Source organism: Ornithodoros turicata, chromosome 1, assembly GCF_037126465.1.
Source record: "Ornithodoros turicata isolate Travis chromosome 1, ASM3712646v1, whole genome shotgun sequence".
In the NCBI taxonomy this organism is placed as follows: domain Eukaryota; kingdom Metazoa; phylum Arthropoda; class Arachnida; order Ixodida; family Argasidae; genus Ornithodoros; species Ornithodoros turicata.
In genome coordinates, this window is record NC_088201.1 from 566,554 (window position 1) to 594,491 (window position 27,938).

At 42.7% G+C, this 27,938-nt stretch overlaps 2 protein-coding genes across 2 annotated transcripts; one reads left to right on the plus strand and one right to left on the minus strand.

Moving 5' to 3' along the window:
- Positions 1-49: 49 nt before the first annotated feature.
- Positions 50-862, plus strand: LOC135377217 (zinc finger HIT domain-containing protein 1-like). Its single transcript, XM_064609511.1, has one exon. It carries the CDS (start codon positions 200-202, stop codon positions 716-718), a length of 519 nt encoding a protein of 172 aa, XP_064465581.1. The 5' UTR covers positions 50-199; the 3' UTR covers positions 719-862.
- Positions 726-27,619, minus strand: LOC135377215 (actin-binding LIM protein 3-like). Its single transcript, XM_064609509.1, has 20 exons — positions 27,399-27,619; positions 26,543-26,638; positions 25,885-26,068; positions 25,637-25,761; positions 25,448-25,574; positions 25,302-25,395; positions 24,724-24,814; positions 21,716-21,807; positions 21,500-21,662; positions 10,519-10,560; positions 10,058-10,072; positions 9,840-10,007; positions 3,274-3,555; positions 3,099-3,212; positions 2,428-2,516; positions 1,863-1,923; positions 1,769-1,803; positions 1,568-1,699; positions 1,444-1,515; positions 726-1,386 (listed from the first exon to the last, which is right to left on the minus strand). Exons 1-20 carry the CDS (start codon positions 27,400-27,402, stop codon positions 1,273-1,275), a joined length of 2,100 nt encoding a protein of 699 aa, XP_064465579.1. The 5' UTR covers positions 27,403-27,619; the 3' UTR covers positions 726-1,272.
- Positions 27,620-27,938: the final 319 nt, after the last annotated feature.

Below are 27,938 nucleotides of genomic sequence, written 5' to 3' on the forward strand. Positions count from 1 at the left end.
GATCATTTGTAAAACATAATTGATACAGCACCCTCGTAATCACCTCAAGGAGCGCTTGCACGAATAAATTGGGTTGTCTAATTCTAAATAAATTGGGCATCTCTCGAACAAAAGAAATAATAGAGAAGGATCAATTTACCGAATACGAAACTACGGACGAAGCAACGCTTGCTCCAGAACGTCGTTGAGCTTGTTTTCAATGGGAAAGCGCAAGAACGAAGAACCGAGGTTAAAGATGAACGGTGCATTCTTCCAAGCTCAGAGTGAAAAACGCGAGTCGTGTCGTGTTAAGGATGCAAACATGCGTCGAGTATTGGACAGTGCCGCACGAACGCGCCGTCAACGGAAAGCTCTTGATGGCCTCGAACACGACAACTTCCACGACGATCCTCACGCTAATTTGGTCATGCACAAGAAAGCACCAAAGTTTGAAGAAACTCTGGAAGGAAAACGGAAAAGACGCGCAAAGGGTGAACCGTTCAAGAACCGCTTCAAGAAGAACTTGAACTCTCTGCTAGAGGAACAGCAAGTAGCTACGCCAGAGCCTCCTAACTATGCAAGTGCAAATCTTCCACCGTCACGCTTCCCTGCAAGACACTTCTGTGCAGTGTGCGGTTTTCCTTCCAATTACACCTGCGTCTCTTGTGGATCGAGATACTGTTGCATAAAGTGTCTAGGAACGCATCAAGATACGAGGTGTTTGAAATGGACAGCGTAGTAACATCTGCACTGCAAGCAACTTTTATTTCTAGAAAAACTATCGCTACAGAAGCCACTTTGGTCACCAGACTGTAATGCATTGCCTTGTGTATCCAACAGCCTAGAATAGAATATCTTTAGAAAATACATCTTGGGCATGTTATTAAGCCAGGGGTCTCTTTTTAAATGCTTCGTAAATACAAGGTCCTTACTATACTGAACCAAAAACACTTAAACTGCTTACTGCCCATGAGACTGTACAACACAATGTAATTTGTTTTGAGACACTGGAGAGCCACTAGGATCAGCAAAAGGGCGTGTTTTGGAACTGCTCCACATGAGGACACATTTTATTATCATCTTGCCGTGCGGATAGGTTGAGAAAAGCACCTCGGGGAAGTGAGGCAAAATAGCTGCTAAGAGATCACAGACACTACTAAGCAAGTGGGATATATATATTATACGTGCAATGATTGTATAGTCCCATCAAAAAGCGCCGACAGAGAAAGCCACCTGGTCCCAATTTTACTCCTATCTAGTATCCAGGGTGGCACGCCATTTGTAGTCAACTCCTTAAAAGAGTTTGGCACGCCGCTTGAGGTCATTGCGTTTCCATTCTGGAAGGCGGTAGAAGTCGAGGCGTGTCATGTGGAATAGGGCCTGGAATTCTTTGTTGGACAGATGGCGCTGAAAGAAGAAAAAACCTGTGAGAAGCTAATTCCTGTAGAAAGACGCATTACTCACCTCTAAATGGAACCTGTCAACATCTGGTGGCAGTCGGTAGTTTGAGGTCATCAGAAGGTGGTACGGATAAGACTGTCAATAGCGGAACATTAGAAGGGAACATTAGGAGGGAATAGAAAAGTACCTTAGGGGGATCAGTTGACATGTTCCAGTTGACATTTGGCATGGAACGTCGCATGTGAGGGCTATATGACGCGTGCCGAAAGCCACCATCCGAAAAGGGAGTCGATCGAAACATTCCACTCATACTGTGGTTCTAGGGAGAGATTCAGGTTAATCCTCTAAAAGCCCAATGTTTACTTACCCGAGCTAAAAAAAAACTCACCATTGCAGATCTCTCATGATCAGAGGTGCCAGAAACTGAAGAGAGAAGCAAAAGATTCATTGCACAGTCTGAGCACTGCGCCAATTCAACTCACTGTCAGATTTTCCGCAACTCAAATCGGAGCTTTCGAGCTTGCTGAAGGAGAGATCTTGAGTCTGCATCGAGTAAATTGAGTAAACTTATCAGGCTTACTGTCAGGCTCGTATTACCACGGACCCTCGATAGCTTCCTGGTCACCCCAAAAAGTAGGCAAGATAAATCCTCCCTTCCGTACAGTCTTTTTCCGATGGGCGTTTATTTGCATTCTAGCATCATAGTGACTGGAAATGGGGTTTACACCGAATGCTTCGTGGCGTGCTTCAGTATGACGGGCATCATCTCGGACCTTTGGTCTGTCACATATGTGCGGGGATGATGAATTCAACGTGCCACACGACATAGGTGTGAGCCACTTGTTCCGCTTGTCAGGATCCGTAGGAAACGTAAACATGGCCCGAGCGCCACTTGATAACACAGCTGTTTGTGCCATGCTGTTGGCATACACATGGACAGATGCGTGACCAGTAAGCTATCAAGAGACTGTGGTATCACTTTCATCATCCACAGGATGTTACCCCATAACAGGGTCAATTCAAGTCAATGGAGAAAGGGAGGCTTACCATAAAGTCCCGACCACCTACAGGAAGTGTTGCAGATTTGGTGGCCAGGCCATAACCAGGTTTCGGTACCATACGTAAGGATGACACAACTGCACAAACAAAAGTATTCCCTTTTTCTACTGCTTTAATGACATTTCACTCTCCCTCCACTACTGTACTTGAAATAATCCCCTCTTATGTAACAAATTCAATTTGGAGTTCTGGATGACAAAGATAGGAGTGGGTCCACATCCTCTCCAAGTGAGTGTAGTGCTCAGGCTTCTTCACTCTGGAATTCCCTGTATCTATGGAATTTTATCTCGAGACAATCCTCGTTCTATTTTTTCTATCCTGAAACAAATTTGCACCTCAGGAGACTTCATGTGCTTGGTTTGGCCTCCTTTGCATAGCAAAATTCGCCAATGGCTATTTAAACGTACGCGTTCCTTTCACAATGTTTAAGAAATAGACAAACGCGCAATTATGCTTGTATTACTGTGTAAGTAGCAATTTATTAGGGTAACTAATTTTTGCAAAATTCTCTTTTCTTGGCAAATTTAAAGTTGCGCGAAATATTGGAAGCAACGATAGAAAAATACGCCAACGAAATATGTTCTTTTCAGCTGCAAGTGGAGTGGATGTTGGAGTTCCTTGGAATGACAGGGTGTATATTATTATTATTGTAAAGTTACCATTATAGCTGGGTGTAGTTCCAACAGACCTCCCCATTGAGGAACGGTAGCCCGATCCCCGGTCAAACTCCTCCTCTTCCCAAGGTCTCGGACGATCGATATCTCTCGATGGGGCTAAAATATGGGAACCTCATTGGGAATTCAATTCAATTGAAAGTATTTGAAAGCAACTTACAAGCATTGACAGGGTTGTCATATCGCAGCCGGTAGGCAGGTTCCTTGTTTGCGGATGGAGTCCTGGAGGCGTTTCGAGGATCCACATGGTTCATCTTCCAGGCACGAACTTTCTCTCGTTCTTTCACTGTTTTCAGGAACACCTTCCCAATGCCTGTGGCAATCTTGGATAGTTCCTCTTCCTCTTTTTTCAGCTGGGGATCTTGGTCCACTGGCTCATCCAACTCATCCTCATCCTCAATTTCATAGTCTTTTGAACTGCCACTCCAGCGCCGCCTACGTTCTGAAATTTAAATAGCTCCGTTACCCACATTCACCTACAACTTAAAAGCGTTCCTCATTGTTAGAGAATGCCATTGTGGCTGTGACCGAAACTTGGCTAAATCCAGATATTGCTAATGCAGGAATACAATGTGATAAGACTTTCCCTCCTAGGAGCTGTAGATTGTCAAAGTGCAAGCTTTTCATTAAGAGAGGGACTGTAATGATTGGAGTTGTATATAGGCCTCAGAGTGTAGATGCACAGAGAAAGTGCCAATGCACAAGTGAAACCAACGAGGGTCATTGTTAGTCAGGACATTCAATACACCTATCCCTGTCTACATATGACATGAGACGCCAACTTGGTAGAGCTTAACTACTATATTATTAATTGTATGCCCTGGTTGTGCTCCACAAACTACATTCCGCACGATGCAACTCTTGGAATTGAAGCCCACTAATACAAAGAAGCCACCCTTGACCTCCGTAAAGGACTTTTGCTTTCACTATGCATGGTTATAATAAAGCCACATCTGGACGGACAGCAATTGTGGCTATCAGTGGTGTATAGTCATGGACAGATGGAGAGAGGACAGCAGGAAGGCTGACTTGGCAACACTGTCCCTGTTTGAAGGGATGCAATAGGAGGCAGCAAACAAGAGTGCAACCCATTCAGATTTCAGTCTGACTGCTGGTATTTCAGACCACCACTTAGCTGCAAACACATTACCAACCGGTAACCATACATATTTCTGCTTATGTTAGCCTTACTGAGCACCCATTTGTCTTTCGTGCCAGTGGTATATTCACTGTCACTGTTTCTTGATGATCCATTGAAACGCACCTCTAATGTAGAGCAAGCTGTACAACACGACAATTTGCAGCCTAGCTCAGATAGTGTTTACTTCAGTAGGAATATTTTCACTGCTAGTCAAGGCTGACCCAAAGAAATGACAGGCCAGGTACCTGATGCCTGGAGAGAGACAAAGATTATACCAATACCAAAGAAAGACAACTCTTGTGCTTTAGAAAACTACCGGCCAATCTGCAAAATCTTGAAACAGGTTTTGTGTTCTCATCTGAATAGTTCTCTAGAACAGCGTAACAAACTCAATAAATTCCAATGTGTGTTTAGAAAGAGCTATTCTACTACAATTAATTTAATTTGTACATGATTTGTCATTGTCAATTAACAAGTGCAAACAAGTGGCTGTGGTATATGAGCATTTGATATGGTGTCACATTCGAAGCTATTGTACATGGTGTTAATAGCTTGTCTAGCTTGTTGAATACCAAATCTTTGCGGCTACCGGTATCTTCGGGGGTTCTCAAGGGCTCAGTTCTGGGAGCATTATTGTTCCTATTATACATAAATATTATAGATGATATAAATGTACATACTAAACTCTTTGCTAAGGGATGCATTTTGCACATCATCTGACAAAGTCTTTTTACGCGAGTCTCTCAATGCCATTACTGAAAACAAAACAAAACAAAACATGTTTGATTTTGATTCCAACATTAGTGGCAGACGTCTAGCTAGTGCAAAGCATTTTAAATACCTCTCTTCCGAGACAATCTTAAATGGGACGACTATATTAAGAACGTTCTGTTTGAATTTTTCTAATAGCTGTTTATACTATACTTAAGAAGAACTTTCAAAGCAAGGATTAACAAGTATTCCTGCGTTAGAAATGGCTTAAATTCTAACGTTAGCACATACAGTTAAGGTTCAATGTCTCAAAACACTGTTATTAATCTTACCTTACCTGTATCACCCCCGGTGGTTACATTAGAATGTCGCATAGAGGTTTATGTCGTAACAAACACATTAAACAATACCATTTTTGCTAATTGTTTAAGAGATTCCTTTTCCCTACTGCGATCTTAGACAGGAATCGATTATCCAATGATGCTGTCACACTTTGTCTTCATTTCCACATTTCAGTTTACTGCTTTTTTGGCAAAGTCATTATTTATTTCCACATTGATTGCCCACAAACAGTTGTTAGGTCTTATGTGATGTGTCCTTGACAAGGCGGGATTTGATTTAGAGTTGAGATTGTGACTATGTACTGCCACTCCAGCATACCAAATGCCAGAATAAATAAATACCAATAAATAACTGACTGACAGACCACTTTATTTCTGCTCAATAGAACGGCAATTCTTATAAACAATTCCACTCATTGTCCCGCTCCCTATGAGGCTATTTTCTTGAGAAACCTTTTATCTCTGCAATGGCATTTACTTGCTCCTTATGGGAGATCACCCGAATATTGACGCACTTATGAAATCCTCACATATTTTCGGCCTCCCACTCGTCCAACCACTTGCTCCGCACTAGAGGTGCGCCAATATTCCAATATTAATTAAATCCTCGCGATATTCCATTCGGATTTGGATTTCAAAATTGATATTCCAATATCATAAGAGTACTACCAATCCGTCGCAGGTTGCATGCTTCAATTTCGACATTGCGGTAACAGCAACTAACATGAATATGAAGCGGAACTTTCGAGGTTGTTACCACTGGCATCTGTGAATGCGTTGCTACACGTTTTCTAATCAAAACTGAAACTAGTAGTACATAGTTCTGTACAGCCAGGCCCAGCTTGAGTTGATTGCCAAGGAAATTCTGTATTAGAAACTATAAGAAACTATGCATTGGTACATGCATTCGTACAGACGTGGACAGCAAGAAGGAAGAAATTCTGGTTAAATAACCAAAATACAACGCCGCTCACAAGGACACACAGCCAATGCAGTTTTTCAATGTCCATTGGTTGATGATGATGATGTTTCGGGTTTTTCCAGCGCATTGACAACTACAGTCATAATATGCCATTGCAATGATAAGAATGTACTAGTTAAAAGAAAACACCGTGCTTATTTAAAATATCTCCCGAATGTATAAAACCATCACTGGGTGGAAAAGTAAGAAGTATGTTCAGTGTTAGGGCCATGACGCAGCTGTGGCTATGAGCAGCATACACAAATGCGTCAGCGATACACAATGCAATCCCAATGCAAGTACAGTTGGAACTAAAGGGAGCAGCTATAAGTGCATTAACAGCACACACCAGCTGCTTCAAAAGATGGCTCACAGTTCTCTAGGCTTTGCCACACATCCATGGTAACACGATAGCGCAAATACGAGATGCTTTCCATAATATTTTTTTACCGGCAAGCAACGAAACAGCAAAAAATATTTCTTTCTTCATTTGCCACAATTCTATAAATGTCATTCGCAATATCAAGAAAATATGCGATAGTTGCCTCTTTATTGGTCCCTTCAAAACAGCGAGACTCGCTTGCTTTGCTGATGACTTTGCTGATGCATTGCTTCTTGCGCAAGTACAGTCGACCCCCGTTTATCCGGACGATGCCGTTCCTGGCGAAATCGTCCGGATACCGGGGCATTCGGATAAATGAAACGATCGAATAGAAACGTCTTACAGAGCAAGGTTTAATTAAAACACAGAAATCTCGTCAATGACAGCTGTTACATAGTAGTGTATGCACTCGATTCCTGCAAACGTTTGCTAATTGCATAGAGTTGAGCCACGCTGTTGCGCTGCTCGAAGAATGTCAGTGCGGACGCAAAGTGTCAATGTCGAAGCCTTGTTTCTCACTGGCGTCATCGGCACCGTCTTGCTACACATCATCGGAGGCAACAGCAGCAATCACACCGTCATCAGTCATAGCTGCGCACGCGTTATCATCCTTATCAACATCAACGTAGTCAGAAACCGCAGCATCATCTACGGCAGTCACAGTGAGCCTCTGCATCAGGGATCGCAGCTCACTTAGGGGAATGTCTTCATCGGCCAACGGGCCGTAAGCAGCAGGCCCTCGGGTTGGAGTTATCCCCTCTAGAACTGGACAGTTACTCGAGATATTTCCAAATGACTCGACTGGTCAACGTGACCCAACACACACAAATAGAAAAGCGGGTCATCGTGTCTCCCCTACGGAGGAATGTAGGTCCCTAACGTGTGACGGGAATAACCCCAACACAGCGAAAGGGGTGACGAAGCGGGGTCAGTGTCTCCTCTTACTCACGGTAGTCCGGATAACTGAAGCTGGATTACAAGAATTTTCGACTTTCCTTCCCTGGAATTCTTGTCCGAGTCCGGAAGCTGAAGTCCGGATAAACGAGAACAAAATACACAGAGGAAAATCCGTTCCCGTGCCTTTTGTCCGGATACCGCGGGATCCGGATAAATGAAGTCCGGATAAACGGGGGTCGACTGTATTACTCTTATGAGAAATCAACTTCCAAGTAATAAGTAAACTTAACAACCAATAAGTAAGGACGACACGATGCGGTTGGCTTTTCCGATCAATCTCGTTGGAATAAACCGCACGTTCATACATTCAAATTACCAGGCGTTGAAATACACGTGGCTTTGAGGAGACAGTCAGTTGCAATGATCCGCAATTTCCAATTAACGGGATTGCGCCGTATATCGAATTATTGGCGCGTCCGATGACAGCGATAATCTAGGAGTGGGATGTGACGATATTTTGCCATTCTTTCTCAGACGTTGTGAGACTGCACATGAAAAATAGCAACTGGGACGACGATAATGTTGGAACTGCACTCACTGTTGCTATTGATGATACACATATGGCTTTGAAATCAAAGCAGTGCGGAACACCAATGTTGCGGCACAGCCATACGGCATCGTCGAAGATCGTGGTTTTACAGCGAAAATGAATGAGGCTGTTCCAAACTATGCATTACTGTTAGGAATGATGATCTTAGCATGGGATCTCTGAAATTTGCCAAGTCAACCCCACTTTTTAGTAAAAATACAAACAAAGTGTGTGTCAAATCTACCCCATGGCACTGCAAAATATGTTCCCTACTACTTTGGCAACAGCTGAAAAAAATTATGAAAACCGTCTTTTGGGGGCACGCAAATTGTCGCCAAAGCTCTGTTCTCCGTCGATGAGGCGGAAGAAAAATAGCCCCTTCCTGTTGCAACCATGCTGCTGTTTTCAGCTGAAGCTTGGAAAAGGAAAAGGGTGGGTGGATGGTGTCCTGTTCGGAGATCTGAGTGCGGCTGCCAATTTCCGCGCCTGGAAAGGCCGCTTTGGGATCTTTTCTTTTTTTTCCTATTACAGTTGTAGTAGTGAATGTTTTTTTTGTATCGAGTGCGGTAAATTCTGCATGCACTTTCTGTTTCTATAAAAAAAAACGTGAGGGTGATTTGGCAAATTTCAGAGTTAAATTGGGAAAAATTAATTTCTCCTACGTGCTCGGAAGCAGTGGCAAAATCTCCCGCGAGATAATGTTCAGACAAGTAGATTTCTTACTAGGATTTTTTTCACATTAGGCGAAGCACCCTGTATAATCAAGGTGACCTGGAAGGCAAACAAAAACAAGCATGTCAGCCACAGCCTACGCGTGCGCTGGGAGATTGGTTGGACAGTACGATCAACGTTTTCTTTGTTTTCAGAGCACCTCGGGACAGCCAGTGTTTTCCAAGCCTTTTGGCACCCACTGTGTTGTGCAAACAACCGTTCAGCTGGGTGGCCGGCCACTGACACATTAAGGTGTTCATGATTGGTCCCGAATGAGACATTGGAACCCTGTGCGAGATTCGTGCAGATAAACTTATAAATTGAGGAGAGAGACAACCAAACAGGAGTCTGAGTTCGAGAGAAGCACAGATGCCACCAAAAGCAGATGTAGGTTGCCACCGAAGCCATCGAACATCACGAATCACCTGAGGTCCTTAGCTATTGCCTGTGATTAGACGTCAACACCACCACAAGTCTGTTGAGTGTCGAATTGAAGACGAGCATGTTTTAATGTCGCTCAAGTATTTCACATTGCAACAACATGTGTCTCGCTGAAATGTTGGTGGCGCAGTCTTGCCATTGATATCGACAAAACAAGAAAATGGTTTCTTCAGATGTCATCACAAAAGCGACATCTTCAAAATGATACCTAAAAGAAATGGATTTGCCCTGTGGCAGAAATGCCAGCAGTTGCCAAGAGGCACACGTTCGTATGTCATTTCAATCGAAGGTGAAGGACAAAAATACCTCGTTTATCCTACAAGAAACAGCAAAAGCCCCCTTGCATAAAACAAGTATCAACAGCAAACTCAACACCTTTAGTACTGAAACACTTTGTCAAGTGCAGAATGTGAACCACTTTCTGTTCAATAGTCCCGATAAAGTCAAATTTTAAACATAACCTATTGATTTTTTTTTAGTTGAGTTTTTTCATTTTTAATAGAAACTGTTCCACTGACAGTCCATCAGAGATGAATCAGGGAGTCATCTTACCAGGGTCAGTGTATGGGAATGGAGGGGCCGGGAAGTCATCTCGCTCAATCTTGGGTATCTCTGTAGGTTTGGGCGGCCGGGCACCCGGGAAGTGAGCCAACTCAATAGGCTCTTCATTGTTCATGTGTGGAGACCGTGGCCGAGGAGCATTCCATTGCATAGTGTCAACTGCAGAGATGCTTTTCACCCAAATGCCCAAATGCACATTGAGTACATACCCAGAACTTGCATTCCTGCACAAATCAATAAACACTTTTTTCAGGCAATTTAGTTTCAGGGCTCTGGTAGTGTCTTAAGCTTCAAAATGTTCTTTAGAATGTTTACTTCTTACAACAGTTTCCACTGGGAGCTAATACAAAGTTCTGGCTCATTATGTTCCTCAAAGGGAAACTATACGCTAATTAAGCTACATTAACTTGGTAACATTTAAAGAAAAGAAATGCCATTTTCCAAAAGCGAGCTGCAACCTACCGTATTTATTCCCATATTGGATCTGCCCAAATGGTGGTACTTTTTGCTCCCACATATTAAATGCACCTCAAGATAACATTCCAGGTAATGACGGTAAGCATATGACCAAGAACACTAGCAGGTGAACCTTCATTCACTCGTTTTTTCGAGTTTTACAACAAAGGTTGCCTTACTCAAAAAGCTATTTAGATTAAAAGCAGGCATGTACCTTGTTTACTGTGCTGTTTTGTTACTATCTTCTTATGACCATCTGAAGTGAAGAAGCAGAATGTTAGCAGAGCAGAAGGACACAATCTGAATGGGGAAATAATTTCCCCAACAAACCACGGCACATACATGCAACCCACCTTAGGAAATATCATTTTGTGATATTATTTGAGGCAATTTGTTCCACACTTAAGCATCAGACACCAAAATCATAAACATGAGCACTGACAAGTGGTATTTATATTTGTTTTTGCTGTCTCTATTTTATATGCTTAGCCAGCACGAAAACTACAAAATAAAAAAATAAAAAAAAAACAAAAAAAAAAGCATCACCAAGACCACAAATGGAAGTGCTTAGGACGACACACGTGCCTCACCTACTTTTTCTCAACACACCGATTACACAAGGTGGGTAGTCACTATTGGCCACCTATACAAAGCAACAATGTGACAGAAATGCTTTCAGACAACATACGAAAACAGAAACGTGAGTCAAGAAAAGAATTTCTGCCACATTCAGCATCGAATGCACCTAACAAGAGACTGAAAGGTGTTGCTTGAAAGCATCACCAAGACCACAAATGGAAGTGCTTAGGACGACACACGTGCCTCACCTACTTTTTCTCAACACACCGATTACACAAGGTGGGTAGTCACTATTGGCCACCTATGCAAAGCAACAATGTGACAGAAATGCTTTCAGACAACATACGAAAACAGAAACGTGAGTCAAGAAAAGAATTTCTGCCACATTCAGCATCGAATGCACCTAACAAGAGACTGAAAGGTGTTGCTTGAAAGCATCACCAAGACCACAAATGGAAGTGCTTAGGACGACACACGTGCCTCACCTACTTTTTCTCAACACACCGATTACACAAGGTGGGTAGTCACTATTGGCCACCTATGCAAAGCAACAATGTGACAGAAATGCTTTCAGACAACATACGAAAACAGAAACGTGAGTCAAGAAAAGAATTTCTGCCACATTCAGCATCGAATGCACCTAACAAGAGACTGAAAGGTGTTGCTTGAAAGCATCACCAAGACCACAAATGGAAGTGCTTAGGACGACACACGTGCCTCACCTACTTTTTCTCAACACACCGATTACACAAGGTGGGTAGTCACTATTGGCCACCTATGCAAAGCAACAATGTGACAGAAATGCTTTCAGACAACATACGAAAACAGAAACGTGAGTCAAGAAAAGAATTTCTGCCACATTCAGCATCGAATGCACCTAACAAGAGACTGAAAGGTGTTGCTTGAAAGCATCACCAAGACCACAAACGGAAGTGCTTAGGACGACACACGTGCCTCATGTACTTTTTCTCAACACACCGATTACACAAGGTGGGTAGTCACTATTGGCCACCTATGCAAAGCAACAATGTGACAGAAATGCTTTCAGACAACATACGAAAACAGAAACGTGAGTCAAGAAAAGAATTTCTGCCACATTCAGCATCGAATGCACCTAACAAGAGACTGAAAGGTGTTGCTTGAAAGCATCACCAAGACCACAAATGGAAGTGCTTAGGACGACACACGTGCCTCACCTACTTTTTCTCAACACACCGATTACACAAGGTGGGTAGTCACTATTGGCCACCTATGCAAAGCAACAATGTGACAGAAATGCTTTCAGACAACATACGAAAACAGAAACGTGAGTCAAGAAAAGAATTTCTGCCACATTCAGCATCGAATGCACCTAACAAGAGACTGAAAGGTGTTGCTTGAAAGCATCACCAAGACCACAAATGGAAGTGCTTAGGACGACACACGTGCCTCACCTACTTTTTCTCAACACACCGATTACACAAGGTGGGTAGTCACTATTCGCCACCTATACAAAGCAACAATGTGACAGAAATGCTTTCAGACAACATACGAAAACAGATACGTGAGTCAAGAAAAGAATTTCTGCCACATTCAGCATCGAATGCACCTAACAAGAGACTGAAAGGTGTTGCTTGAAAGCATCACCAAGACCACAAACGGAAGTGCTTAGGACGACACACGTGCCTCATGTACTTTTTCTCAACACACCGATTACACAAGGTGGGTAGTCACTATTCGCCACCTATACAAAGCAACAATGTGACAGAAATACTTTCAGACAACATACGAAAACAGAAACGTGAGTCAAGAAAAGAATTTCTGCCACATTCAGCATCGAATGCACCTAACAAGAGACTGAAAGGTGTTGCTTGAAAGCATCACCAAGACCACAAACGGAAGTGCTTAGGACGACACACGTGCCTCATGTACTTTTTCTCAACACACCGATTACACAAGGTGGGTAGTCACTATTCGCCACCTACACAAAGCAACAATGTGACAGAAATACTTTCAGACAACATACAAAAACAGAAACGTGAGTCAAGACAAGAATTTCTGCCACATTCAGCATCGAATGCACCTAACAAGAGACTGAAAGGTGTTGCTTGAAAGCATCACCAAGACCACAAATGGAAGTGCTTAGGACGACACACGTGCCTCACCTACTTTTTCTCAACACACCGATTACACAAGGTGGGTAGTCACTATTCGCCACCTATACAAAGCAACAATGTGACAGAAATGCTTTCAGACAACATACGAAAACAGAAACGTGAGTCAAGAAAAGAATTTCTGCCACATTCAGCATCGAATGCACCTAACAAGAGACTGAAAGGTGTTGCTTGAAAGCATCACCAAGACCACAAATGGAAGTGCTTAGGACGACACACGTGCCTCACCTACTTTTTCTCAACACACCGATTACACAAGGTGGGTAGTCACTATTCGCCACCTATACAAAGCAACAATGTGACAGAAATGCTTTCAGACAACATACGAAAACAGAAACGTGAGTCAAGAAAAGAATTTCTGCCACATTCAGCATCGAATGCACCTAACAAGAGACTGAAAGGTGTTGCTTGAAAGCATCACCAAGACCACAAATGGAAGTGCTTAGGACGACACACGTGCCTCACCTACTTTTTCTCAACACACCGATTACACAAGGTGGGTAGTCACTATTGGCCACCTATGCAAAGCAACAATGTGACAGAAATGCTTTCAGACAACATACGAAAACAGAAACGTGAGTCAAGAAAAGAATTTCTGCCACATTCAGCATCGAATGCACCTAACAAGAGACTGAAAGGTGTTGCTTGAAAGCATCACCAAGACCACAAATGGAAGTGCTTAGGACGACACACGTGCCTCACCTACTTTTTCTCAACACACCGATTACACAAGGTGGGTAGTCACTATTGGCCACCTATGCAAAGCAACAATGTGACAGAAATGCTTTCAGACAACATACGAAAACAGAAACGTGAGTCAAGAAAAGAATTTCTGCCACATTCAGCATCGAATGCACCTAACAAGAGACTGAAAGGTGTTGCTTGAAAGCATCACCAAGACCACAAATGGAAGTGCTTAGGACGACACACGTGCCTCACCTACTTTTTCTCAACACACCGATTACACAAGGTGGGTAGTCACTATTGGCCACCTATGCAAAGCAACAATGTGACAGAAATGCTTTCAGACAACATACGAAAACAGAAACGTGAGTCAAGAAAAGAATTTCTGCCACATTCAGCATCGAATGCACCTAACAAGAGACTGAAAGGTGTTGCTTGAAAGCATCACCAAGACCACAAATGGAAGTGCTTAGGACGACACACGTGCCTCACCTACTTTTTCTCAACACACCGATTACACAAGGTGGGTAGTCACTATTGGCCACCTATGCAAAGCAACAATGTGACAGAAATGCTTTCAGACAACATACGAAAACAGAAACGTGAGTCAAGAAAAGAATTTCTGCCACATTCAGCATCGAATGCACCTAACAAGAGACTGAAAGGTGTTGCTTGAAAGCATCACCAAGACCACAAATGGAAGTGCTTAGGACGACACACGTGCCTCACCTACTTTTTCTCAACACACCGATTACACAAGGTGGGTAGTCACTATTCGCCACCTATACAAAGCAACAATGTGACAGAAATGCTTTCAGACAACATACGAAAACAGAAACGTGAGTCAAGAAAAGAATTTCTGCCACATTCAGCATCGAATGCACCTAACAAGAGACTGAAAGGTGTTGCTTGAAAGCATCACCAAGACCACAAATGGAAGTGCTTAGGACGACACACGTGCCTCACCTACTTTTTCTCAACACACCGATTACACAAGGTGGGTAGTCACTATTGGCCACCTATGCAAAGCAACAATGTGACAGAAATGCTTTCAGACAACATACGAAAACAGAAACGTGAGTCAAGAAAAGAATTTCTGCCACATTCAGCATCGAATGCACCTAACAAGAGACTGAAAGGTGTTGCTTGAAAGCATCACCAAGACCACAAATGGAAGTGCTTAGGACGACACACGTGCCTCACCTACTTTTTCTCAACACACCGATTACACAAGGTGGGTAGTCACTATTCGCCACCTATACAAAGCAACAATGTGACAGAAATGCTTTCAGACAACATACGAAAACAGAAACGTGAGTCAAGAAAAGAATTTCTGCCACATTCAGCATCGAATGCACCTAACAAGAGACTGAAAGGTGTTGCTTGAAAGCATCACCAAGACCACAAATGGAAGTGCTTAGGACGACACACGTGCCTCACCTACTTTTTCTCAACACACCGATTACACAAGGTGGGTAGTCACTATTCGCCACCTATACAAAGCAACAATGTGACAGAAATGCTTTCAGACAACATACGAAAACAGAAACGTGAGTCAAGAAAAGAATTTCTGCCACATTCAGCATCGAATGCACCTAACAAGAGACTGAAAGGTGTTGCTTGAAAGCATCACCAAGACCACAAATGGAAGTGCTTAGGACGACACACGTGCCTCACCTACTTTTTCTCAACACACCGATTACACAAGGTGGGTAGTCACTATTCGCCACCTATACAAAGCAACAATGTGACAGAAATGCTTTCAGACAACATACGAAAACAGAAACGTGAGTCAAGAAAAGAATTTCTGCCACATTCAGCATCGAATGCACCTAACAAGAGACTGAAAGGTGTTGCTTGAAAGCATCACCAAGACCACAAATGGAAGTGCTTAGGACGACACACGTGCCTCACCTACTTTTTCTCAACACACCGATTACACAAGGTGGGTAGTCACTATTCGCCACCTATACAAAGCAACAATGTGACAGAAATGCTTTCAGACAACATACGAAAACAGAAACGTGAGTCAAGAAAAGAATTTCTGCCACATTCAGCATCGAATGCACCTAACAAGAGACTGAAAGGTGTTGCTTGAAAGCATCACCAAGACCACAAATGGAAGTGCTTAGGACGACACACGTGCCTCACCTACTTTTTCTCAACACACCGATTACACAAGGTGGGTAGTCACTATTCGCCACCTATACAAAGCAACAATGTGACAGAAATGCTTTCAGACAACATACGAAAACAGAAACGTGAGTCAAGAAAAGAATTTCTGCCACATTCAGCATCGAATGCACCTAACAAGAGACTGAAAGGTGTTGCTTGAAAGCATCACCAAGACCACAAATGGAAGTGCTTAGGACGACACACGTGCCTCACCTACTTTTTCTCAACACACCGATTACACAAGGTGGGTAGTCACTATTCGCCACCTATACAAAGCAACAATGTGACAGAAATGCTTTCAGACAACATACGAAAACAGAAACGTGAGTCAAGAAAAGAATTTCTGCCACATTCAGCATCGAATGCACCTAACAAGAGACTGAAAGGTGTTGCTTGAAAGCATCACCAAGACCACAAACGGAAGTGCTTAGGACGACACACGTGCCTCACCTACTTTTTCTCAACACACCGATTACACAAGGTGGGTAGTCACTATTCGCCACCTATACAAAGCAACAATGTGACAGAAATACTTTCAGACAACATACGAAAACAGAAACGTGAGTCAAGAAAAGAATTTCTGCCACATTCAGCATCGAATGCACCTAACAAGAGACTGAAAGGTGTTGCTTGAAAGCATCACCAAGACCACAAATGGAAGTGCTTAGGACGACACACGTGCCTCACCTACTTTTTCTCAACACACCGATTACACAAGGTGGGTAGTCACTATTCGCCACCTATACAAAGCAACAATGTGACAGAAATGCTTTCAGACAACATACGAAAACAGAAACGTGAGTCAAGAAAAGAATTTCTGCCACATTCAGCATCGAATGCACCTAACAAGAGACTGAAAGGTGTTGCTTGAAAGCATCACCAAGACCACAAATGGAAGTGCTTAGGACGACACACGTGCCTCACCTACTTTTTCTCAACACACCGATTACACAAGGTGGGTAGTCACTATTCGCCACCTATACAAAGCAACAATGTGACAGAAATGCTTTCAGACAACATACGAAAACAGAAACGTGAGTCAAGAAAAGAATTTCTGCCACATTCAGCATCGAATGCACCTAACAAGAGACTGAAAGGTGTTGCTTGAAAGCATCACCAAGACCACAAATGGAAGTGCTTAGGACGACACACGTGCCTCACCTACTTTTTCTCAACACACCGATTACACAAGGTGGGTAGTCACTATTCGCCACCTATACAAAGCAACAATGTGACAGAAATGCTTTCAGACAACATACGAAAACAGAAACGTGAGTCAAGAAAAGAATTTCTGCCACATTCAGCATCGAATGCACCTAACAAGAGACTGAAAGGTGTTGCTTGAAAGCATCACCAAGACCACAAATGGAAGTGCTTAGGACGACACACGTGCCTCACCTACTTTTTCTCAACACACCGATTACACAAGGTGGGTAGTCACTATTCGCCACCTATACAAAGCAACAATGTGACAGAAATGCTTTCAGACAACATACGAAAACAGAAACGTGAGTCAAGAAAAGAATTTCTGCCACATTCAGCATCGAATGCACCTAACAAGAGACTGAAAGGTGTTGCTTGAAAGCATCACCAAGACCACAAATGGAAGTGCTTAGGACGACACACGTGCCTCACCTACTTTTTCTCAACACACCGATTACACAAGGTGGGTAGTCACTATTCGCCACCTATACAAAGCAACAATGTGACAGAAATGCTTTCAGACAACATACGAAAACAAACGTGAGTCAAGAAAAGAATTTCTGCCACATTCAGCATCGAATGCACCTAACAAGAGACTGAAAGGTGTTGCTTGAAAGCATCACCAAGACCACAAATGGAAGTGCTTAGGACGACACACGTGCCTCACCTACTTTTTCTCAACACACCGATTACACAAGGTGGGTAGTCACTATTCGCCACCTATACAAAGCAACAATGTGACAGAAATGCTTTCAGACAACATACGAAAACAGAAACGTGAGTCAAGAAAAGAATTTCTGCCACATTCAGCATCGAATGCACCTAACAAGAGACTGAAAGGTGTTGCTTGAAAGCATCACCAAGACCACAAATGGAAGTGCTTAGGACGACACACGTGCCTCACCTACTTTTTCTCAACACACCGATTACACAAGGTGGGTAGTCACTATTCGCCACCTATACAAAGCAACAATGTGACAGAAATGCTTTCAGACAACATACGAAAACAGATACGTGAGTCAAGAAAATAATTTCTGCCACATTCAGCATCGAATGCACCTAACAAGAGACTGAAAGGTGTTGCTTGAAAGCATCACCAAGACCACAAACGGAAGTGCTTAGGACGACACACGTGCCTCATGTACTTTTTCTCAACACACCGATTACACAAGGTGGGTAGTCACTATTCGCCACCTACACAAAGCAACAATGTGACAAATACTTTCAGAGAACATGCGAAAACAGAAACGTGAGTCAAGAAAAGAATTTCTGCCACATTCAGCATCGAATGCACCTAACAAGAGACTGAAAGGTGTTGCTTGAAAGCATCACCAAGACCACAAACGGAAGTGCTTAGGACGACACACGTGCCTCATCCTTTTCCTCTACATCCTCGGAACAACCTCTACCTTTTCTCTATACACCAATAACACAACATGCTCTTTCACCTTGAGTAAGGCAAATACAGATCAGGCAAGGCAACAGAGTTTAGACAGCTTTCACTTGATATCCATGATAGTTTACAGAGTCAAGTTTCACAAATTGTCTTTCAAGAGATGTATACAAAAGACATTCGACATAGTTGTTTTTCTGTTCTTAAAACAGAGATGTTTAGATCTGGGATGAAGGAAAGTTGCACGAACACAAAGAGCAGTCATTTTGCAGTTAGATAATCTTGTCCTTAAAGATCTTGGCAGGTTCCTGGCAAAAGTTATGCTTTCGTTTTCTGAGCTACCAAGTGCTTTTACACCTGTGTAGTGGAGACTTTCCAGAGATTCGCATGCCTTACAAAACTCTTATCGCATGTATGCTCAGCGCTGGGAGTAAGGAGGAGAATCTATCGATGGAAAGCGCTGCTGTGGGGCGCATCGCAGTGGGATGGGCAACCGAGCGGCCGGAGTACTGGCTCCCTTCCTGGAGACAACGGCAGAGAAATTTGTGCCTTCCCACAGGGCTCCTGGTGGCTTCTCGCACGCCTCTTGTTAATGTTTCACTGGCAGGGAACACCACTTTCCTAAGTGATATGTCCCAACAACTGGATGCTGCGCACCACCAACCCACAACTAGACATGCCCCCTCGTTAAGGACACCACTCACCGGAATTCAATACTCATCACACACTTTCACCAGCTGTAACCATCCTGTCATTTTTTTCAAACAGAGTCTGCATGAAGCATGCAATAGGAAACACCTATGAAAGCACATGGTATGTCACACAAGATGAGAAATGTTGGTGCTTTACGAGCCTTAGAAGCTTTATGAGACTCAGTGGTTGTCATGAGGAAAATGAAGCAGGAAATTGTTCTCAAATGGCACTTACTCACTGCCAAATACATTTGGATGAGTAATATTGCTCCACACTTGAGTGCACTGGTAACAAAAATAATGCAGTCATAGACGTCATTGAAGCAGCAACTAGGTAGCTGGTGCTCTCTTCTGGATATTCAAGGGGTCCTCAATTCAACCACTGCTCTAGTGTATCAGAATTCCCAACATATGGCCCAAGTATGCTACACCACCTGTGTAATGTGCCATACAACCGGGAAGAGTGTTCTGCAGAAGCTCTCTTTGATGGCTTCGTATGCAATTACAGAGTTGTGTTACAATGCCTCGTGAGCTCTAGCAGTACCAACCTAATGCAGTTCACGTTTTCTCAAACATTTCACGTACGACGAAAAAAGTTGCCACATTGTACTTGGGGCTGACATGTCTCTGAGAGCCTGGTTCCTCAACATGCATCCCATCAAAGATGAATTTTTGTTGGTCACAACTCTGGCGTCAGTTTCGGTTCCACTCAAGGACATCATTTTCTGCATGCCATTTGGGTTCTCAAGCTCTTCAAGTATCTAAACCCACGTTGTCGACGACAATAAAAACTGGTTGTTGATATGCACCACAGTGCCACTAGCTGTCGTTTGAGGTTGGAGACCACAAGCTGTTCCAAATATCAATACATACAAATCGGTAATTTCAATTCAGGCTTCACACGAATTATCGATAGATTCGTAATTGGGTAATAGAGGAAAATGCAAGCAGAAACTTGCAGATGCTTTGACGACCTCCACCCTGGAAGGACTTATGCAGGTGGTAGCAACTTTCACCCTCTGCCCACAGTGAAATTCCTATTATGAATAGCAACTGTTAAACTCTAGCTGCCCCTCCTTATCTCACGTTTTTTTAAATATATATATAGCACTTTTTCCGAGATGAAATCAATTGCAACATAGCATATGCTTAGGAGGGCATTAGCAAACTCCTAAGACAATGTCTTAATTATAAAAGCTACCAAGTTGTCCCTATAAGAACATCTGTTCCTTTCGGTCAAATGATATTGTAGTTGTTTTCAGAACAAAAATCCATTCGGCAGATCGTCCACGAAAAATTCGTGAAGGAACACCGTTGTTTTTTCTTTATTTTGTTCACTGCGTATCTTCGGAGATGTGTATTTCCTTCATTCCCAACGTGAGATTACCTTTAACTTGCAGAAACAAAACAAAAGCAAATTCATCTAGTGACTATCGAAGCTGCTTTTAATGTTTTTAAAGGACGCAAGAGGCGATAGTGTGCTCTTTCACCCTCTCACATTGGGGATGAAGGAAATACGCGTCTCTGAAGATGCGTAACGAACAAAATAAAGAAAGAAACTGTTCTTTTCACAAATTTTTTGCGGACGATCTACCGAACGGATTTTTGTTCTGAAAATGGCTCCAGTATCAGGTAACCGAAAGGACCAGATGTTCTCATTGGGACAACTTTGTTACTTTTATAATTAAGAAGTTAGTTAACAATTTTTAGGTAATTAGTCATTTGACGGTTGAGCAACACATGACCAAGAACGTCCGTCAGCCCAGAGATGATCGAAGTGAAAACAGCATGTGTGTGGCCCTTATAGTTTTTTAATGAAGAATCTGTATTGAAAAAAAAAGACACCCTGTATATAAATAAACCCGAAATTTTTTGGTAAATATTTTTTTCTAAATTTGGGGCATAAAAATTGGGTAAATAAACATTTGCTCTAAATTTATGTGAACTCTGTGTACTGGTTTAGTACAAATGGTGATGTAACTCCATTTGCTGCCAAACAAGTTCATGTGCATTCTGACAGATGTCTCAGTGAAGGCTATTTGCAGGATAAAAATCACCCTAAAGAGGCAACCTTCAATTTGGGGAAGAATCAGGCTAAACCCTCAAATTTGAGGCTCCATGAAGCAGACCTTAAAATTTGGGCCACCCGAAACAAATGCTTGTGTACAAAACTTGGCATTGGACGTTATAGAATATGCATGCCCTGCGTGGCACTATATATCTAAATTGGAAAGGTTTCCACACTACGGTGGGCATTCCACTCTATAAAGCCTACGCTTTGTATGGTTGATAGGATGTTGGAAATGAAACATTTACCGGGCGGGCGATGAAATTGGGGAGACTTTGGTGGATGGGGCTCAAGGGGTCTTCGGAGGTATCCCTGGGTCGGTTCAGCAGTCAGGTAGCTGTAGGCACACACACGGCTCAAATCACTGATCAAAGGCTCCAAGAAACTTGCGGGACTTGATGATCGGTTATACTGCGACACCCCACAAGTCAATAAAGTCTCCAGCGAGCAAGCAACTAATTTACCGGCTCTTCTCCATCCATTTTAGAGTCATCCACTAGTTCTCCATCCTGGAGCTTTCCATCCGGTCCGCAATGGGGATGCCAAAATGCACCACCTGCAATGGTTTTTGTTTCCTATGTTCAATCAACCATTTTATTCCTTGTTGTTTCACGCAAAATAATTAATTTCTTTGCGTAATTTCACGACACGAGGATAACCAACCAATAACCAACAATGAAAGCCATCTGCTCAGCTGCCGTGCTTTGCCGGTATTTAGCCAGCACGGTCGCTTATTTGTTGCTCGTGCCAGTTAAAAAGCAATACCAGCAGCATTTTGCCAGTGTTTAACCAGACAAGTTTCCAGGACAGAGTGCATGGTTACAAATAAACTACCATTTTTGGTAGTACTTTTCTTTTTCCTTTTTTCACACTTTTTCTCACATACGTAGACATACTTGTCTGGAATCAACAGCTCGTGATCTATCCTATCTTCAGGTGTTCAAAAATCCTGACTACAGTGGAGCCCATTGATGACAATATCGATATACCAGAGTCAGCATTAAAAAGGAGCAAAGTTGACATTTTACCTAACGCCAGTAAATTAACCCCAGACAATATAACCACCTTTAGAGGTCAACGACTTGGTATGCGACATGCATGGGTTCCACATAAGAACATCTCAAAAGAGCCAAATAGAGGAAAAGAAGCTGTCACAGAGAATGAAATAGCACACTTGCTACTACAGCTGTCAGAGAATGTGTCAAATCTTTCAAAGTTATTTCCCCTGTATACTATACCACAGTAGAGCCCCATTAAAGCGTACGGACAAAGTGGTACAACAAGATAACCCAAAATCGTACCCACCTGCCGGCACTATTCAAAAGGCAGTTTATTTCATGCTGATTGCCCTCCTCTTTAGCTTATCAAGTCCACACCTTCACTGTTTAGGCTTTATGGGGGGCATCACTTGACATACCTGGCCACGTGGAATCTTTTGTTCCGTGCTAGGCTCCAATCTTTCATCTCCACTACTATGAAATTCTCCACTATGAAACACGATGTTTGCTGTAACGTTCCCATCAATCTTCATTCTTCTCTCCCCTTACTTGTACCTCATTTCCTTACTTTTATCTAAAAGTTGTTTTTGCACGTAAATGCTTCCACAGTTTTAGAATGTGACACCACTCGCAAAATTAAGGATGGCTATGCCAAGTTTTATGCAATCATTCACTGAGTAATGCAGTCTCCTATCCTATTGCACTGTTCAATCAATGATTACCTTCTACCATATAGCCTAATCAGCTTATCTTCCATGCTTCTTAATGTTATTAATCGTGACAGAGAAAGAAGGACCAATAAAATATTAATTTCTTTATACTTGAGGCGCATGTTTACTTAAACATGCTATTTGGGTACTTGAGTGTAAAGTACTCCAGCGTAAAGCATAGCAATGCCACGTATTAAAAGGGCAATTAGAAGGAGCCTAACTTGAGTGCATTTCATTGGTTGCGGTTTTCCATGGGGGGATGATGCTTGGAACGGCGTAACAGAGATTTCGTGACTGCTTTAATTTCATGCAGCGAGTATATGTCCTCGAGTACGCATCTGAAAAATCAGCCTAAACTTTCACTCCGCCATCATTATTCGCGTGAAAGTGAGATGTTTCGTCGCTAACGTTAGGCCTATAGGTAAGACCGTCCTACCAAGAAAATAGCAAGAAGAACGACCTTTAAGGATTTTGAATTATATAATTGCGTTTTATTTATACATAAACCTTTGCTCAATTTTCATTCCATCTACTTCCATACCGTTGATCGGTTCACTGATCATATAAAATATCCCAAAATTGACAGAACCAGCCTACACGTGACATTTCTCATTCCATTGTGTCCTTCATTTGACACAATCAGGCAGGAGGACAAGAGGCGGCACAACATCTTTGTTGACAACTTGTAATACAGTGGAACAGCTCGGAAAAAATGGTCCCACAGGCTCCTGCGTGCCCAGCCGGAAACAATCTGCCTGAACTATCTGCTATCTGGCCCAAACTCCCCTCATTAAAAAGTACTTTCTTCGAGAGGTCACCCTACTGAGGTGTAACATGGTCTTTAACGAGGGTGCAGCCTAGAACCATTTTTTCTGGAACCCTGATGGCACAGACTGGTGATTTAATTTACGGCACAATAAAAAAATGTTCCCAGGAACAGCACCACAAAGGAATGCTGCCCTGACGTTAATTGTAGTTGGAATAGTAATTGTGAAAATGTTTTCTGGTTACGATAATTTCAATTTCCATAATGCGTAACAGTGATGTATAAATATACAGGTGCATCAACTGGCTCCCCCAGAACACAAAGCTTTCTGGTGACCGTAACAGCAATCTTATGTTGCAGACTAGCTACTTCTCCCACGATGTGCCGCCAATGTGGGACTGAAAATGTGTTCACAAGAGAACGTTTCACATATCTTCACATTTCGGGTCGCTCAGAGTCATCAGGGCCATGGAACAAACATTTCGTCCGTCTGGCATAACGTTCCAACTGCACAAACTCGATGTCCCATTTTGACCATTTTCCCCAATTATTTCGACACTCGCAGTTTCAATTCCATTTCCTCGAAGGCTTTCAAAAAAGCTATCGACCAAAACCAGTTTCATGAAAATGGGCCCACTAGTTACGGAGCACTAATCCCCCTGAGAAAATACCAAAATGCTTCAAAGAAAAACTTTTTTACATTCACTGTCTGACAGCAACCAACTTTGCAAATACCGTATTTCCTTGCATCATTTGCGTGAAATGAGGAAATTTTTGTCAGTTTTAGGATGCCGGTCACATAGGTGAGTTGTTATCACTACAAACTACTCACCTAATGGGCAAAATGCCCACTTGACCTACCCAAAATTCATACACTGCTTGTCTCTTTCCGACAGTATCATCCATCCAAAAACCGCTTGGGAAGCGAGCAGATATGGTAAAAAATAAGGAAAGCTACAAATATTTCCCATTTGTCCAGCATGATAAATGTGTCAAACCTTGCTTGTACATCTCCTCTCCTCCTCCGAATGGGTTTCCACATTTGGAACAGCGGGCACAGGTAGGATGGAATCTGTGGCTATCTCCAGCCTGTGACACAAACAACACGTTGCTATGAGAGCCTCATCTTGCACTTCACAGAGGTATATGAAACATTACACAAACAAGGCTTTTTTCAAGCTTTCTGGACTACAGCACCTGTTGTAGAATACAGGAATTGGGCAGCAAAGAGGAACATTGTCTATGAGAGCGTGTCTCATCCAATCCAACTAATGCAACGTGGAGGAGTATCTCATCTAGTGTGTCCGTTATAAACTTGCGATATCAAGTCGTAGCTAGAGGCCAACATACACGGCTCAGCTGCACAATAGGGGGAAAACATAGCTAAGGCTTTATCCTTTTCCTCCCGCAGTTCAGCTTAATGGTCATAGCTTTGTTTCGTGGGTGGACACTAAAGCGTTGGGAAATTCATTTTCTCCCAATGTAAATAGCCAAGATAGCCAAAAAGCAGAAAGGAAGACAGTAGCCATGCAACTGCACAGCCACTATTAGGACCAATATTAGGACCAATACTCACCTTCAAGACCTTGCCAGAAATATATCTGTCGCAGTGTGCACACTTGACTCCAAACAGCTTCTGATAATCCTTCTCACAATAAGGTTGCTGGTCCCTAAAACGGATATTCTATGACGAAGGAGGTTTTCTCTTTGAAGGGCACTCACTTTTCCATGTATTCACCGTGGAGAACTGCATTGCAGGACGTACACCTAAAGCACCAAATGTGCCATTGTCTATCCAGTGCAATAAGGGCCTGTCGATCCCTCAGTTCTTCCTGGCAGCCACCACATTCTGAAAAATGGAACCCCATTCTCAATTGAAACCAAGGACAGACAACAAAGCCAAGGTCTTACTGATGGAACCATTTAGTGGTGACTCATCGTGAGATTCCTGCGTCACCACTGGTATCTGGATGCATTTCGAACAAAGGCACTCATTTCCTGTATAAGTCACTTTTCCTCCGGCTGGAAACTCTTGCCTGAAAAAATTCCAGTTTGCAAAATTTGCACTCTTCCACAAAAATAAAGGGAATTCATTTCTTTTTAAAAGAACGGGCCATATAAGAGAACAACTCCAATTATGTTGAGCAGAGAAGCCTTACCGGCAACGTGCACAGACAAAGCACTTTTGGTGGTAGGTGTTGCCAAGAGCGGTGACCACTTCACCCTCCACAAAGTCACCACATCCTGCACATTTGGTGCCAAACATCTTCTGGTAGTCCACAGTGCAGTAGTACTTGCCGTCTTTGAAGAAAAATCCCCCTTGTGCCAATGAATTGGTACACACTGCACGCAACGTGACAATCACGTTAATCCAGTATTTCTGCATCTTTTCAGGGCCTACGATCAGTCATAAAGCAGATCCAATAAAAAATGCATCATTTACTCATACTGTGCCTCATTTATGACTTCCTGGTCTTGCAGGTTGGTGGATGCTCTTTAAATCCCAACATGGAATGGCACTTGGATGGATGGCATTCATTAATATCATGATTCAGGGGTGCAATTTATCCCAGGGACTGAGCAACAAGTGAAAGATTGACACGAAAATGTGCATTGCAAAGCTTGATCAATTTCAATGTTTTATAGTTTAAGGATGGTTCTCAGTTTTGTTCAAAAGCAATGTGGGTCATTCAATAAAGAGTTTTTACTGTATGTATATGAAGAAGGCCATACAACAAATGGAATAAAAATTTACACATTAATCTAACCAGGACCATTCAGTGGTGCAACACTGCATGAGCAATTTTCTATACGTACCTGCACACGTGAAGCAGTCAATATGGAAGTAGCGGTCTTGAACACGCAAGGCATTTCCGGAGCATTTTTTTTTGCACAGCTCACAGTGAACTTTTCCTGGGCATAAAGAAGAAAATCAACCTTATCTTTTTTAAAATATCAAATCAATAAAATCGGCGAATAAAAAAGGTGGACATTCCACTTTCCTGAACTGGTCAAATAAGTACTTAAGCAGCTCATTAAATAAGAGAAGTCAGACACTGATGTCACCCGCGTGAAGCTATACAAAGTATATTGACAAGTGGCTACAATTGGCAAGTTTTTAAGGGCTGACCTAGTTTCTATGACAACACCTTTTTTTTCTTTTTTTTTTCAAGTAAATGACATGTCTCTGCTTCGCGCTTTCCCATCAATCTTCCTCCCCTTGGCGTTTAAAAAAAACTGCAATATGCAACGTCGATGATGCTGTTGGCGTCTTTCGAAACAGCTGTTTCTGCTAAGAAATAGGAAATGATACACATACGCCAAGGACGTTATGAACAAAAACAGCCGCAAACAACAACAGATGTGAAGTGTACATCTGATGGTCATTCGATGTAGGCAACATTTCCTTCAATTTGAGGAATGAACAGAGAGAGTCTCTGTCTTGGTTCCTCAAACTCAATGAAATGTTACCTTCATCGTACACATACAGGCGGGGCAAGGTGTAGGCGTTGCCGGAACAAACGTATCTAATTGTAATTCTCAGTTTGTGTACGCTACAAGCAAAGCATATGCAAGCCTGCCAAGATCGCCGTCCACAGATAAGCAAAAGAATGCTGCAAATATCCGGTATGAGAAGCTGATGGAAGGATTTAGGCTTAATGAAAAGACTCACCCATATCTCTTCCCGGCGCTAGTTGATTTTTTGGATGAAAGCCGGAAACGCTGTACTAGAGTGGGCGGCACGCGTTCCTGAAAGGTGGCACCTAGTAGTACCAACGTACCACAAACGATTATGAACTCAAGGGCACGCTATAGTTATACCGGCACACGGCACGCACCAAAACAGCGGTGGTGGTGGCTGCTAATACACGGACGATTCCACTTGTCATTGGTGAGGGGGTGGAAGCAACATGCGCAACTGCCAATATTTCCCAAGACGAACACATGAGGTGCAGAAATCTGCATGGGCGCTTTTTTTTTTTTTTCATCAAGTTGTCCCGAGTATTCCCCCAGCGCAGTCCTGAAAGTGATCTTTTACTTCGACAAGACATCGCTCTGCGGCAGGTGCTCGTATGGGCCTTTTAACTTGAAAAAAAAATTAGCTGTTGAATTGTAAATGTCATCGGTCCCGTTTTTATTTTCGTTTCCAAACGTTGCATGCAGAACTTTATTCGCTGTCACAAGAAAGTTTTGTTTCGATAAACCGGGAGGG

Coding starts and splice junctions, on each gene's coding strand:
- LOC135377217 (XM_064609511.1), top strand. CDS start 200: ATGGGAAAGCGCAAGAACGAAGAACCGAGGTTAAAGATGAACGGTGCA.
- LOC135377215 (XM_064609509.1), bottom strand. Junction 26,069..26,542: donor TGACTGCTTCACGTGTGCAG/GTACGTATAGAA, acceptor CGTTGCGTGCAG/TGTGTACCAATTCATTGGCA. Junction 1,924..2,427: donor TAGGTGGTCGGGACTTTATG/GTAAGCCTCCCT, acceptor TACTCGATGCAG/ACTCAAGATCTCTCCTTCAG.